The sequence below is a fragment of the Hydra viridissima genome, unplaced genomic scaffold (assembly GCF_058129835.1).
Source record: "Hydra viridissima isolate aposymbiotic clone 2 unplaced genomic scaffold, HvirCarnegie_v1 scaffold_14, whole genome shotgun sequence".
In the NCBI taxonomy this organism is placed as follows: domain Eukaryota; kingdom Metazoa; phylum Cnidaria; class Hydrozoa; order Anthoathecata; family Hydridae; genus Hydra; species Hydra viridissima.
In genome coordinates, this window is record NW_028324313.1 from 9029550 (window position 1) to 9047041 (window position 17492).

The window sequence follows — 17492 nt, forward strand, 5'->3', positions numbered from 1 at the left end:
AGCGTCGAACTTCAAGGGTTTTTATTCTGGCAATTTAAAACGCCGGAAATTTAAAGAACCCAACTATTTCAAGTTACTGCTTTTGCCTTATTCTTATAGAAAGTGGTTCTCAAACGCAATTTACGGCACAATTTTGACGGTGTAAATTTGTTATTTTAGCAAACGAAGCTATTTTAGCGTAACTATGACAAAAGTTACCGGTTTGAATACTTTTGTCATATTTGCTGCTAAACTGTTTTTATTAGCATTCCTGATAGGTATTTCTCGTTTTAAAGAATAAAGACTATCTTCCTCAAATGAGACACCTGCTGCTATAAATTCGAAAATTTTAAGATGCGACTTAAAAATATGAAATACTAAACAGAGCAAAATATATCTCAACAAGTTTGCAACAAACTCATTTTAACTTATTTCAACTCGAATAGTTTTTACAGAAATATAAGCAAAATAAAATTATTATGGCACTGACTGATATTAATTCGCACGATTCAATGATGCCAAAAGATTTTACTTTTTGCCATATTAAAATACAATTGAAGTAAAATTGCCTTGATTTGAACGAGATACTTTAAAGGCTTGAAATGAACACGTCACGAAACTGGTTTCCCTGCACTTTTAAAAAAGGCCTTTCAACAAAGTTACAAACTTTAAAGTAGGAAATCTTACGGAGGCTGCAGCAGCCTATAGATGCGCCTCATGTAGATAATTTCCATGGAATATTCGTTTAAAACTTCTTATCAAAGGGATATTAATATTTTTTGTGTGGGTTGTAAAGTAAAATTTCAAAAATGTTGCAAATAACAATACAACAAATATAAGATTCGTTTCAGTTTCTTCAGCCTGTATCGGACCCTTGTCGAAAAAATTTTAAAGAAGTTTTAAGTAGAATTCTCAATTTGAATGATTTATTTATTATCCATTGGAAAGATAGATAACTAACTAAAAATTACATTTAAGATTAAGACTTCACAATTTATAATTATATTTCCACAGGACGAATCGTGCTTCTCCAAACTCCGATCATAGTCCATTCAATTAGACCGCGATGAAGTGAAACAGATTTTTATAGATTAGAACTCCGCACCTGAGGATCAACGAGGATACACCTGATGAGGACTAACTCACGTGCATAAGAGCCGTTCAAATATATTTAACATCACTCATGCTTTAAACCGGCGAAAACCTTTGCATTAATACATTAAGCAATATACTGAAACAACGCATCACAGCAAATACCAGGAAAATCCACCATTCTAGGCTATACTCGAGCCCGTAATACCCATATTATGGACCACTAACTACTTTGGACGCTGATGTCGCTTTTGCTCTTGAAGAAGCTGCTCCAACGGAGAAAGCGCACCTTGACCCATCGCAAAGTTGGAACTCCAAATACTCTTTAAAATAAAAAAAAGCGTAAATAACGAATTGTTTTTATTCAATTCAATAAAATTATTATTTAAAAAATTTTAGTTATGAAAATTTTATTAAATAAAAAAAAAAAAAAAATTTAATACGTCAACCTGATATTTTGTTTTATGTTAAAATTTTTTGTAAAATTCAAGCTAAAACATTTAGTACCCGGCTGTTTGAAGTACCAGGGATACTAGCAGCACTAACCCAGTGACTGTCTCCAGAAACTGATGATGCTCCTGATGTAACTTGATGGCTATTTTTTACAGGAGAAGGCAGCGGATTCAAACTGATACCTGGGGGTGCTCTCACAGCAGTCTGGCCAATTACACCAAAATTAGGACTTGATGAGCCAGCTGATTGATTAACAAATGAGTTTGGATGCATGTGACTATTTATAAAACCAGGTGGTACTTGTTGATTATACGAGTACTGAGAACTTACGATGGATCTCGGCATTGAAGAGACATTTTGTTGCTGTTGCTGAACAAATGAAAGTGAATGTTGATTAATGGGACTCATAGGAGATTGGACTACAGAGCTGGGAACAGATGAACTAAGATGAAGGGATTTTAACTGAGTAGGTAACTGATCAGAATGATCTTGAGTGTATAGAGAAGAGTGTCTAGCAAGAGGTTGAGTTTGTGGGAAAAGTTGTTGAGGTGATGATGCGGGTTGGTGTTGATGATCCGTAGATCTTCCAACTGGTAGCTGTGCTGAACTCATGAAATTTTGACCAGAAACAGGAAACAAACTACTTAAAGGTATTAAAGGAGATGTTTCTTTCGGATCTATAGAAAGAATAAAATTTACAAGATATCAATAAATAAATATATTAAACCAAATGTTGATAATCAGTATTCTATTAGAAGGTTAGTTCTTACGCTCTCCAGGAGATGCATTCTGTAAATTCGCACTCCACATAGTGTCAAATAGTGAATATGAGTTAACTGGACCTCGTACAGAAGACAAATCCCGAATGCCACATTCTTCCGAATCAGTTCGGAATAAAGACCTAAGTAAAAGTTTTAAAATAGAATATTTAAACTTTAACAACAGTAAATGCTTTTCTGTTAAATATCGAAAGTACCTGTTTTCAGAGAAGGGCGACTTGCTTCGTGAATCGTTATTCCTTCGCTAAATTAATATATATATATAAATTTAAATATGAACATAAATATACAGTGGTGATCATAGAATTAGCACATCCCAGAATATTTTCTTTTAACTGCATTTTATAGCATGTTTCTACATTTTAATTTGATAATAAGCTGCAACTTGCGTTACGTTTGGACGTAAATATGACGACAATGAAAACTTTTGTCAAACTTTGTTGTGTGGATGTGCTCAATGAAATAGCATATGCTAATGGAGAATTCCATTTATTAATAAAAACTGGAGTTTTTTAAATTCTTTAGTAAATTCTGAAACAAGGCATTGTAAATATTATTTGTAATGTACTTTAAATTTTCTTGTAGTAATTAAACATGGGGGCGAAACAAAAATTGCTCTGTTGAAAAAAGAAAAATAATTTTAAAGATCTTATCAAAAGGATTTAATATTTCTCAAGTTCCGTGTCAACTAGGATATTCGAGAAAATTGGTTCAAAACTGTCGTAAACATTGATGATAAAATTCGAAAGCAACCGCCAAGAAAAACTTCAACCAATCAGATCGCCAAATTATTAGGATGTCTAAAAAAGATCTTTTTTTAACTTCTTTTGAAATAAAAACTAAAATTGAATGGAATGATGAATGGAATGATGAATCCAAGTTTAATCGCTTCCTGCCTGATGGAAAATTATACATTAGACGCCTTATGAAGCAAGAAAACAACCAATTAAGTACAGTAAATAAGCATGGTGGGGGCAATATTAAGGTTTGGGGAGCTATATCCTGGCATGGTATCAGTCCATTAAACAAATTTGATGGAAACTTGGATCAATACAAATATAAAAGATGTATTACAAAACGTATTTAGAGCAATGTACTGATGATATCCTACCTGTTACTTGGATTTTAATCCACGACAGTGACCCAAAGCATATTGCGAGATCTGTAAAATCTTGACTTTAGGAAAATAAAATTAATATTCTTGAATGGCCATCCTATAGTCCTGATTTGATTCCGATTGAGAACTTATGGAAAGATATCAGGGTGGCTTTACAAGATAAAGAAAGGATTAACTTTAATGGGGGAAAATTCAAAAAGCCTGGAATGCCACTATTGTCAAAGGCTTCCTAACAGTATACCATCAAGATCTGCTGAAGTAATAAAGAATAAGGGCTACTCAACAGAATATTACTGTTAGCTTTAACATTTTGAGTTAATAGATTAACTATTTTTTTATTTGGTGAGCTGTTTCTATGATCACAACTTTTCATAATATTTTGTAAACTTCCCAATAATTAAAGTCATACTTCTGTTAAAAATATTTTTTTTTTCTTATGATTTAAAGCTAATAAATGGAAATTAATATTAGTTTTTTAAATTTCCCTAATAAAGAAAGAAATTATGTTAACTTTAGTGAAGAAAACATTAAGTGTGCTATTTCTGTGATCACCAATGTCTTTTTGTTCTCTATAGGAGATACCATATAGCAAAAACAGTGCAACAAATTAGATTCTTGGGACCAATGTCTGCAAATTTAAATCTTGTTAAGACTTTTCTGTGTATAATTTATTTTCTAAAACAATACAGAATAATATTTATAATACAAGGTAAGAATCATGAATTTTATTTCTTGCTTATATCATATTTTAAAGTGAATGCTTCTGTTAAAGCTATGGCAAGCTGACTAACTTCAGATGGAAAATGAGCAATTGAAACTTTCACATAAATAATGCACTCCAGTGATTCCAAATCTGTTGTTTATTTTTTGAAAATTTGTCAACACATTTTAATTCTTTTGAATTTTGTAAACAGAAAAGTTTGTTAAGCTTTCTCTATCATTTAAAATCACTTTTCTTAAAATTTGAATGAAAAGCAAATACTACATCAGTAATATTCCAACTACTAGACAATGTGTGACTGAGATTTGGTATGTTGGACAGCCAGAACCATGAAGAAATTAGTTCAAGAAAGTCTTATAGCAACTGTTGAAGAATTACTGCAAATGTGGAACACCTAAGCTGTTGAGTGGGAGGCTCTGACTACAGAGAATTCATTAAACTCTGTTAATTCTGGGGATTTCTACTGGTCAGAAAAAATATTATTTAAAAAAACCTCATTCTTAGTATGGAAAGATGGATAGCCAAAATTATCTATTGCTTAAAAATTTATCTTTAAACGAACTTCCTAAGAAAATAAAAACTTTGCTGAATTCTGACTGTTTGCATGCTTTGTGTACATAAAGGCATAGATTCCTTGTCCAAACACAACTGATGAACCTGTTAACAACTTGTATCTATGTCGACAAATCAAGCAATATTCAAGTTTGAGCAAGGGTGTTTCTGAAATGGCAACAAAAATATATTAGGGTCATCTATGGTTAAAACATACAATCCTTGAAAAATATTTGAAACCAAAGGACATCCTAATAACTCGTCTTATAATTATCAGCCTTTGATAACAAGATAACCAGTATTTTCTTTTACTTTTTTCAATCAAAAGTTAATTGCTTAAACTTTGAGCAATCATTCAAACAGCTCTTTTTTTGCCATAGTTCTCATATTCAAGTTGTAACTTATTACATTTTATCTCAAATATTTGACTACATTTTAATCTCAAATATTTTCCTGATTTGATCTAAATAAATCAAACTTTCAAGTAGTTTGATTGCAAAGATATTTTGCACACTTAATTACTATGGTAAAAGGCACAAAAAACACTATTCATTGATATATATATATATATAGAATATAAATACCTGATGCATGGCAGGAAGAGCATCGAACAGTCCTTTGACTGCCATATCAAAAGCATCTGAATTTACAGTAACCTTGTCTTCAAGTGGACACTGGAATAAAAAGTGTAAAGCTGTTTTTAACAATGTATTAAGAAGTGAAAAAAAATCTTTCTTCTTTTAGTGAACTATCTAAAGTTTTTAGACATCGAACTACTTTAAGCAAAAGAAATCTCCATAAAACAATCATACCTGAGCTAGACAGATGAAATCACCAGTGTTTTCGTCTTTTGAAATATACCTTTAGTAAAGTATACATGTATTGCATAAAATAACTGAAAAACAATTAAGTTGAGAAAACCAGAAAAATTAAAAAATTTACCTGGAAGGAAGATGCTGTTGTATTAACCATTCCAAAAACTGTAGGATTCTGGTAACACGAACTGAATAATGCTCTTCAATGCTGACTTTATTCAGTTGAACTTTAAAATCATAACGCCTAAATAAGTTCAGATTTTGAAAAATTTACAAATAAAAAACCTATACTTGCATTTTTGTAATTCAAAGTATTTCTTTTATCACATAAATTCAAAGATTTTTACTTGTGCACTTTTCTTAGGCTGAGAATACCAAAAAGCTGCCAATCTTCCATCAGAGGCATAGCTAGAAACACATATAAGATAGAAATAACGAACAGCCTATCTGATCAAAAAGTATGCGTGTGTGTGTGTGTGTGTGTGTGTGTGTGTGTGTGTGTGTGTGTGTGTGTGTGTGTGTGTGTGTGTGTGTGTGTGTGTGTGTGTGTGTATATATATATATATATATATATATATATATATGAATGAATAAAGTTCAAAAAATAGATATTTTACAAGATTTTTCTTTTTCTGGATACATCTCTTGAAGTTGATTTCCAAGTCGCGTTAGACTACGGAATAATCTGAACAAAAAAATTACTCGCTATAAAATTGAGTCAGCTTAAAGAGAAGATAAAACAGCTCTATAACACAAAATATCAGAGCTAAATTTTTAAAATCATTTTTTTTAAATATAAAAAATGCAACAAAGAGTTGAACATCTTACTCAGGATTTTCTTGAAACTGCTTTTCTTCAAATAAGTTCACGCTGTTACAAATTATCCAGTCACAAAGAACTTTCACTCCTGGTAAAAATTTCATTTGCTCATAAGATAAATCTTGTGCACTAAGCATGTCAACAGACGATGTAACCAGTATTTGTAAGATTCCAATACTCAATGAAAGTATAAGATGCCATACATCTGACTCATCATCTGATATGCTCTCAATTGTGCGGTCATTATGAAGTTTATTTTTTGAAAGAATGAAAATACAGATACCAGCAATAAGGACTACTTGTACTTCAGATAAGTCATGAACCACTTCCTGCAAAGGTTTGAGTTATATATTATGGGCTGTATATAGCTATTACATTTTATATAAAGAAACATTGTTATATACAGAAATAACCAAAAATTTTGAGATTAAAAAAATACAAAGTCATTTGAATTATTGGTTTGATCTACTAAATGGTAATTACAAAATGATCCTCATTTTCTTTATATGAAATTCATTATTTTCTTCTACTTTTGATCATTAGGGTGGATACTGGGACAGGTTATTGTACTATCCCAACCCCACTTATCAAATTACACCCCCATTCTCACCCTGTTACTGCAAAGGTAGTCCCCATCCCCACCTCATTCCTGTCATTTTTTTAGAACTCCCCTTAATGTTTCTGCATGCAAATATTTCAGAGATTTGTATTTCAACGTAATAACTAAATTATAAAGTGTCACTTTATGGTAGAAAATAAAACAACCAACGAATGCTATGCGTACATGTAATAGTGATTTTTATGATTTTGATTATTTGATAGTTGATCATTTACCTGATTAAAACTATCTTTAGTAAGAGGTGAAAAAAAATGAAATAAAAAATGCAACAAAGAATACTTTTTGTTTATTCCTTATTGATGGACAAACAACAAATGCGAAGAAAAATATATGGTTTCTGTAGAAGGTATGTAACTAATCCTTTGTTTGCCTATACACATTGTCACCTCTAACAAAAGTGTTTTAATGCTTTTTTTAATTTAAAAGAACAGCTTAAATGAAAATCATGTATATAAAAATCATTTTCAATAAACTGTTTCAGCTTGATTTTAAGAAAATACAGTCACTTTCTTTGTGAAGCATAGATTTTATTAACTTCACTTTCACTTGCACTACTAGATACAAAGGTGGGTGATTGGCCAGGAAAGTACTTAGTAGCAGTGCCAAAATATTATTTGTTCTGCTTCAAAATTTTGTAAAATTTATTAACCGCAATTTTAACATTTTTTGCAGTTTTTCTTTTTCTTCTTTTACTCTGGTGGTTAGAGTTCTTATGTATGGTTCATATAAAAACTTGTAGTGAACAGTTTCTGCAATATATGAAGTATTTGTAGATTCACATATTAGCAGCAACAGCTAATCTTTTAACAATCTTTTTCAGATATTTATAGATTTCTGCTAATAATTATAACAATTAATGTACATTTAAACAAGACCAGATAATGTTTTTTTTGTTTACAGGGCATGTGGTTTCTTCAGCAAGACATTTAGAACACATGGACTAAATAAGATGATCAATCTGTTTTTGTGAGATATTTTCCCATTCCTCTATAAAAACAACTTTGAGCTCTTGAAGTGATGCTGGCACAAGCAAAGCAGCAATACATTTACCCAAAGCTTCCCATGCATGCTCTATTGGATTTCATTTGTCATCTTCTTTCTCAAACCACTATTCTACACCACATTTTAGTGATTATTGTTATCCATAAAGATAAATTTGGGGCCTATTGTAGCAAAATACCTACAAAAAAATAGGTTTTAAAATTTCATCACAAAACCTTTGTTGAGGAACCATATCTGATAAAATAGATAGCAGTATGGCCATCAATATTTATTCCATTAACTCCCACCTTGATATTGGGATCTTTCAAGAACTAAGTCTTGTGCTAATCATACACCATATCAATAAACATTCATTTTCTAGTTGCAGACTAAATCTGGATTCATTGCTAAAAAGTACACAGCCCCAATTCTCATTGCTCCAATTTCCGTGTTCTTGTGCATAAACTCTTTGTGCTCCTCTCTGATTTGCAGTATGAGGAACATAAATCATTAGTCTTCAAACATTTGAACCCATTTCATCAAGGCATTCTTTTACTGTAGATCAGTACTAGACTTTCTGTCCTTAGTGCAAGTTCTTTTCTAAGTTAAGTTGTGTTATATCTTTCATCAGTTCTGGAAATTACAGACAATTATCAATTACCTCTAGCAGTTGTTGATGATGGGCAACATTGGCCTTTATCCTGTCTCCAGAAAGAGATTTAAAATATGCAAAGTGTTTTGAGCAGTGTATATGAAAACTAATGATATTTTATGGGAACATTATCAAATGTAATTACATACTGAATATCTCTTGTACACATTTCTACCATGGTTTGATTGAGTTCAGTTTTATCTGTGATAAAATTTTTTCCCTATTTAATGTTTAGTAAAAAATCCAGACATATTTGTAAAACTTTTAGTCTTATCAACTTAATGTTTAATACATGCTTTCATGTGAGTTTTTATACTACTAGTGTCATCATGAGGTTTCCACTTTAAAAAACCATTACATTTTATAGATTTAACATATGAAACAAAGACAACATCAACTTTATGTTTAATACATGCTTTCATGTAAGCTTTTAAACCACTAATGTCATCATGAGATTTCCACTTTAAAAAAGCGTTGCATTTTGTAAATTTAACAGATGGAACAGACAGAAACTACTTCCCATATTTACTAAACAAGATACCTTTAAGTCTTGCAAAACTTTTTCTCTTAAAACTGATAACTTTGCTGCATCTAGGATTACAATAAAACAAAAATGCGCAATTCAAAAATAGTGAAGACCATCCTGATAGATTTCTTATGTTACACAACAGAAAAAGGAGTGCAGTTAAAAAAGCATTTAAGTTTTTAACAATAAAAAAGTTAAAAAAAAAAAATGTGTGAAATGTGTGAAATACAATGAATTATTTGCTGATGATGATGACATTTTAAATGAAAACTGAAGGTCAGTTTTTTTACAAGCTGATTCAATATTTAAACATCAAAGCATTTTTCATGTTCTGTGGAATTTTTTTTTCCTCTCTGTTGAAATTCAAGAGAAGAATGCAAGTACATAAAATTGATAAAAAGTAACCTTGTTGCAAATGAATACAACCAATGAGCTGTAAGAATAAATCTGAAAACTCGTTAACTGTCATTCCAATTGATTTACCTAAGATACTATAACAAAAAGTTCTTTAAAAGTTTTAAAAATAAAACTTGTTATGCAGAAATCAATAAACTTAATATTTAATATTTAACCTATGATTAGGCTTGCTACAAATTTGACTGAATGTCTTCAACAAATTAGAGGAAGCTGCAGGAAAAGGATTAGGTACTGAAATGCTGAAAAAAATTAATAAAAAAAAAAATTACAAAAATAAACTAATATAAAAAACATATATCATTTCTTTTAATTCAGAAAAGAAAAAAAAAATTCAGATTTAAAAAGCACACTTCACTTAATAAACATTTGAATACAAAATAAAAAGAGATGATATAACAAATCATGTACTAAACAGTTACTTTTAATTTTTACTTTTACTGTTATCAATTTAAAGCAACAAACCTTTTTAAGTAGTAAAATACAACAAGGAGGGAGTTGTTTCTAGCACTTGCCAAGATTGCCAATTGGTTATATGGCTGACCTGTAACAAATTATACTACTTTTTTAAGCTGAAAAGCCTTTCCAGCATGCAAGCCCTACATGAAATTACTGAAACTCTGCACAGCATTTTAAAAAGTCATTAGGTTTTTAAAACACAAATATATTTTTTCAAATACATACCATTCCCAGGCAAAATCTTTGCAGCCAATTCATAAAAAGCATTTGCATGTTGAAGATCGTTACGGTAACGAGCTGTAGTAAAAGATTTCATAAAAGAATAAGCAAATACTTTTACAAAAATTTGTTTAAGATAGGTATAAGTATAACATAAGATATAACAGTAGGCAAGAGCTAAAACTCCTTTTAGTATTAATTCTTTTAAACATGTTTACTTTATAAGAATTCAAAATATATCTTATAAAAATATATTTAACTTTTAAGATTTTTTAATACAATTTTTGAAATACTTGTTCTTGAATATAAATTTGAGTACTACTTTTAAATTCATATTACAAAAAAAAAAAATTAGGCTCAATTGTGATCTAATTAGATGTTAAAACAATTGATTAGTCATTAAGAATGAAGTGTTTTAATCACATTACTCTTAAAGGTGAAACAAAAGTGATTTTTTGTTGTTAAAAGCATGTTTAGTTAACATGCAAAATTTAGCAAAATGCAAAAGAAATTTTTCCAAAGGGCACTCTTTGCCAAAAATCTTTAAACTTTCAAACTCAATAACATTTGTTATAAAATTTAATTTAAAAAAGAAAACCAAACCCAGATCTCCAAGATGAACCAAGCAATCCTGACAAATATACAGACATGAGTTCATCTTTGGCTTTGTTCCCTGATATAACTTCTTATTGGCTATAAATAATTGGAATATTAAACTGCTAAATATTAAATCAAAAGAATTAAAAATGTGAATAGGTCATACAATCATGATTAAAAACATTTTACAATGCACACAAAAGCCTTTCTTTAAATATAACTTAAAACAATGTATAATATTCTACATTCTGTACCAAATCCTTTAAAATTATACAAGATCATTTATGTAAAATCCACAGGATCAATACATAATATTTAACACAAAATTTTATGAATTTTCTCTGATTTAAGTAAAAATTGTTATATTTTTCTTTGATCAGACTTATCAGTGTCTAACCACTAATTATTCAAATAAGCTTTTTATTACTGTTAAGTATTTTAACTTGAATGTAAAATATACCTTTAAACATGAAAATATGTATGTATATGTATATGTACGTACGTACGTATGTATGTAAATATATATATATATATATATATATATATATATATATATATATATATATATATATATATATATATATATATATATATATATATATATATATATATCACTATGCTTCAGAGTAACCACCAGGTTTTATTTTTCCCTACATCAAATTTTAATTTATATATATTCAATTATATATATGCAAAGATATTAATGTAAATGCTTCTGAATTGAATCAAGAAAAAAATGATGTGCTTTAAGGATGAACTTAAAATGTTATGGAGTTGTTACTTCAGGAATAGTTCACCTTTGTTGGAAAATTCAAACTGTAAAAAATTTAGTCGATGCAGCTTAAGGTTTGGGATCAGCAAGTGCAGAATTTGTTCCTTCAAGTATCTTAAAAACCAAAATGAAATAGGAAAATATTTTAGAGGTGAAAAATTTACAACTGCTACACTGGGAAACTAGTAGCTGGGAAAAATTAGTCTTTAAAAGCTGAATTGTTTCTCTTAATTACAGTAAGTATACTGAAGTAGGAAAACTGAAATCAAAGATGGCTGATTATAAAAATGTAATTAACCAAAGAGTATTTTATCTTGAGGAGAAAATTTAGTTTCAGTACCTGAGCTGCATAGAATGATTATATTCCAGTACCTGAGTTATATAGTTACCATTCTTAGAAAACTATTTTTAAAACAGTGGCCAGGTTTTGAACAATGGTTATGGATTTGATGGCAACAATGCCAACAGATGCTTAGATAAGATAGACATCCTTGCTCTGATCAAGGAAAACTTGAGTTATTTCCAATAATTGAATGTTTAAGAAAGTTTCAGGCGATTAAGCAATTTACCTTTGATGTAAAAATAAATGCCAATAATTAGATAGTAGTTATGGAATTCAAGACATTTTATGCCAATTTGATAGAATATGTGAATAACTACTATGAAAATGTTTCTTTAAATATTCCCGGGAAAGTTCATATTGCAGTGAACCATATTACACCATTCTTAAAAAGTACCAATACTGATAATGGACCTTAAATTTACTCAGAACAAGCTGGCTATTCATCATGAATTCAAAAAAAACATGGATTAGGTATGAGAGACAACAAAACTACTTAGAATATGTTAAAAGGTTGAAGTTGGTGAATTTGTAGCATTAAATAACAAAGCCAATGTTTGTCATTGGAATTAGTATACTGTTGACCAAGCGCATAATTGTACTATGAATTATTGTCCGTTTTGAGTAAATTTTATATTTAGGAAAATATTTTAAAAACAAAAAAGCTTGTTAATTTTTAGTATAACATCTCATTATTTGTGCATTATAAGGTGCAGCCTTATAAATGCATACCACTTTTAACAGATTTTTTGTATAGGAAGACACATAATACAGAGTAAAATTAGTTAAAGACATATACATTAATTATCTTAAAAATATATGAAATATCTTAATTTCAACATAGCTAACCAAGTACTCCCCCACTTATTTTCATTCAAAACTTAAATGTTTCTTTTTTCATTTAATTTTTTTCTATTGAGGTACTTTATACCCTTAGTTTATTTAACTAAAACATCATTTCTTGAAAATTAATAAAAATAGATGTGGTTTTAAACCTGGTGGTTGTTCACGGCAATATATATATATATATATATATATATATATATATATATATATATATATATATATATATATATATATATATATATATATATATATATATATATATATATATATATATATATTGTTGTGGAGTGGAATAATAATTCTTGATTTTAACATAGACAGTTTAAAAAATTTTCCAAATTTTTCCCACATCATAAAATATTTTTAAGAGATATCTTGATCATTCCAGGTTTCTCTGACTTTTCCAGACCCAGTATGAACCCTGATATTTATACAACAGATTTTACCATTCAAAATTCCAAGTTGACTAGCCTTCCCATGATAAGGTAAATCCAAATCATAGCGATCACAAAATTCTTGCAATAACTAAAACAAAAATAAGTAAAAAAAATTAGAACTAAATTTTATAACTTAAGACAAAGCAATTTTGTCTTTAGTATCAAAACTTTGATATAAAGATACTTTATTGATGTTCTAAGTTCTGTAACAAGCTTTTTACAATTTTTTTAAAAAAAACTTTTTCTGCTTTTAACTCAAGTTTAATTTTGTGTTTTGACCAAATATAAACATTTTAAAACTTGATCAAAAACATAAGTTACTATATTAGTTTTACAATCAAACAAAATTGTTTTTTTTTTTTATGTAGTTAACAAGATCAATGAGAAAATAGGGGTAGTTAATTATTTTATAAAGCTTTTTATAAAATTGCTGGCTTTACTTTGCTAAAATTCTAATTTTTAATTAAAAGCTAGTTAGAGTGCTTAAACAATTGCTAAACCAAAGTATGCAGTGAGAATAGCTTGGGATTTTTCACCACACACTTTGGTTTATCTTAACACAAAAAGACAAAACTATAACCACAAATAGATAACTAAAAATCTAAAAAAATGACATACTTGAAAATAAAAACCACTGGATGCATCAATGAATAACGAAAGTTTAGCCTGTAATTCATTCTTCTCGCTGTTCTAATATATGATAACATAATATTTTATATGTAACACAATCAATCATTATAGACATAAATCACATAAATCATCACATAAATCATCATCATCATCATCATCATCATCATCATCATCATCATCATCATCATCATCATCATCATCATCATCATCATCATCATCATCATCATCATCATCATCATCATCATCATCATCATCATCATCACAAAATCTGTTAAACTTTGATCTTTTGCTCTTTGATAGGTTGTATATGTAAGTAAGTTTAAATACTAACAAACTAAAGAAACAAATGATACCAGTTTCTTTTCTTTTGTTTTTTGCCTTAAAATATCAATGTGCCCTTTAAAAGCATGATTCCATCTAAAATATAAATTCCATATTTGTTTTCAATCTGCAGAAGTATATATATATATATATATATATATATATATTTAAAAAAATCTAAGTACTTTTCACAATGTCAGAAACTAACTCTCAATAAATGATTTTTCATAAAAGCAAAAAGAAAAAAACACATACAATTCAAGTTCAACTTTATTATCAAGAGCAAACTGAATATCCATCAAAAGAAGATTTTTATAAATCGTTTCCAATCTGAGATAGAAAAAAAGAAAAAATTATTACATGCAATATGTAATATTACAGCATTAAACTAACAACCAGCATTACAAAAGTAATTTTGATATTCACACATATTTAATAAGTATTTAGAAGTATGACTCAAAACTCTCCAGAAGTATATATATCTTTTAAATTTATTAAAATAAAAACACCTTGTAAGTGTACTATGTATAGCAATGGAGGGAGGTAGTCTTTACATTATTGCATACCATTTACCTATTAACTTCTAAACTACTATACAATTACTAATAAACCACACAAGTTTACACTTAGCTAAATGAAATGCCAAATCAAAACAGCAGCCATTTTTTAAAGCTATTTTTTTATATTGACACAAAACATCTTCTGAAAAAAAACCCATACTTTTTTTAAAATACAGCAGCCTGTGATATATTAACCAAATTAATAATACATCTTTACTATGTATGAGTATTATCTATATGTATAATATAAAAAATATACTGTCATTCTATATTAAAGTTATAAGCTGTCATATTACATTAAATTTATTAGTCCTACATTGAAGTTGGAGTTCCAAAGCAACCAATAATTCTACGTATTCATTTGGTTGCAAATATAAATTACAGCTGTTACTCACATGTATTTCTAGCTATTTGGATTAGATTAGAACACTATTTTAAAGATTTTGTACAAAATACATAAAGGAAAATCTATGTACCATGAAAATAATTTCTAGCCAGCCAAAAACATGTTAACATAGGACATACAAGTAAAGATGATTTCCTTTCAATTGGAAAAAATGAATATGCAAAAGACAAATTTGAAACAGACCTTTAACTAAATACTACAACTAGACCCAAAAATCCCACAAAACTAGAGAGTCTGATTTAGAAGTATTTAACAAAACAAAACTTGAATTTCTTTAAAATAAAGCTGAGTAAATTAGGTATGGCAACACAGATAATCTTTTTTTTTTTTTTTTTTAACAATCTAGATTTAACTCTTCTTTTTTTATATATACATTTGTATAATAGATTGATTTGCATTAACTCATTTAATTCTAAAGAGTTTTTTTCTCCTAGTAAAAACTTAGCTACATACTTTATATTGGTATTTTCTTGGCTTTAGTTAGAGCTAAGTAAACACTAATATAAAGATTTACATTCATACAATAGAAAAATGTCTTTTTTTCCCTTTTTTATACTTATTAATGCTTATTACATCATCTGAAGTTATAAAAAGATAATTAGTAGCTTTTCTTTAAAAAGTTGTTTTTATTAATACTTCCTAATATTATTTTTAGGTGCACAAACTTAAGCTCCCATTGCATGTCTAAAAATTTATATAAAAAAAGAGTTCAATCCTTAATTGATTTATGAAACTAAAACCAGATAAAACAAACCTTTGCCGAGAAACAAATTCATCTGATAAAATATTTGTAGCTTCATTTGATTTTCCTAAAAAAAATTATCCATAAAAAAATTATTAACTTTATAAAGGTTTCATTTAAAAATGTGTGTGTCTATATATACATATACATATACATATATATATATATATATATATATATATATATATATATATATATATATATATATATATATATATATATATATATATATATATATATATATATATATATATACAAACATTTCTCAATATGTTTGACAGGCAGCACTCAAACATTAAAGTTCTTTATAGTTCAATACTGAAAATATATCAAATTGAACCTAACCTACAAATTTAACCTAAATATGAGCACAAGATAATATTTGTATTTATGTAGAAAACATATGTACAAAAATTTACCAAGAATGGCAGCTTTCAATGCTTCACATTGTCTAAAAAAAAATAAATATTATTTTTAACTTTAATTTACAAAAAAATATCAATCTTGTAAATAAATAGTTGAATTAGTCTCCTAAAATTATTTATGTATGCATCAAAAGTGTATTTACAAAATATTATTTCCCTGTTTCTAAAGCAGGACTTTTAATTCAAAAAATCATAGGTATAGTTAGTTTTTAGAATATTTTTCATATAAATTTAATAACTAGATACCTAGACATTTTAGGCATTAAACTCATTTATATTGCCTATACATGGACTACCCGCGAAACAACTAGAATTTTTAAATAAATAATCTAGTTTGATATATTTCAAACTAAAGCTAATAAGAAACTAGATTTTATATTATCTAAAAAATCTTTTAAGAATAATACATAAATACCAGGTATACTATTACCTTAATAACTGGGAACAACTTGAAGCAGTTGTGGAAGCGGAGACCATCTTGTATTTATTTTTCGCAGTAAACAAATTCGAGAAATAAATGACATAAATACGTTTCTCGTCAAAATGCGTTAAAAGCCACGCATTTAAAAACTGAAAACCAGCAGAAAAAGTTATTATTGCCGTATTTAAACTATATAATTTCTAGAGATGATGGTGTAGGACATGTAAGTAAAGCGAATTTTTTAAATCTACAAATAAAATGACAGTTTCAAATGTCACATTAATATAAAAACAGAATCAACCTTAATTGTAACAGTTTTAATTAAGCTTTAAAGTTTTTTTATTGACATTATTTTGTTTCTTTGTTATAAAACTTCATTATGGGAAAAGTGTAGAAGTAAGATCTGATGCACATAATCGTAGCAATGGGGAACGGGGCAAAACTTTGGGTGAAGGGAGGGCTCCCTAACCTTTAAAGATTAAAAATTAACGTAATCTTTTGAGATAATAACGACGTTCATTATTTACATAATTAGAATAATAAAAATAGATAAAAAAAATAAATATTATCATTGATTTACATTTTGACTCTCTCCTGCAACCAAAAGTATGGTAATGCCTCTACTAATGTATAATTATTAAAAGATTGTAAAGATGTACTATCAAACTATCATAAGTATAAAATGTTATTTCTCGTCAAATTCCGATTCTATAAGAATACTATGACAACAAAAACTCCGACCGTGGCCTGTTTATTCACTGAACCTCGAAAGTCTGTGCGAACGATTTAAAGATCTCA

The 17492-nt window shown here is 28.3% G+C and overlaps 1 protein-coding gene across 1 annotated transcript; it reads right to left on the reverse strand.

The window, feature by feature from the left end:
* Positions 1–895: 895 nt before the first annotated feature.
* LOC145180852 (nonsense-mediated mRNA decay factor SMG7-like) lies at positions 896–16820 on the reverse strand. The gene is made up of 23 exons (XM_090071361.1): positions 16704–16820; positions 16268–16299; positions 15861–15915; positions 14396–14470; positions 14173–14236; positions 13808–13879; positions 13199–13277; positions 10801–10890; positions 10204–10275; positions 9985–10063; positions 9678–9761; positions 9511–9596; positions 9121–9170; positions 6337–6656; positions 6126–6193; positions 5856–5916; positions 5636–5752; positions 5506–5554; positions 5278–5367; positions 2501–2547; positions 2295–2425; positions 1579–2201; positions 896–1394 (listed from the first exon to the last, which is right to left on the reverse strand). The coding sequence occupies exons 1-23, from the start codon at positions 16748–16750 to the stop codon at positions 1299–1301; spliced, it is 2487 nt and encodes an 828-aa protein (XP_089927487.1). The 5' UTR covers positions 16751–16820; the 3' UTR covers positions 896–1298.
* Between the last annotated feature and the right edge of the window lie 672 nt (positions 16821–17492).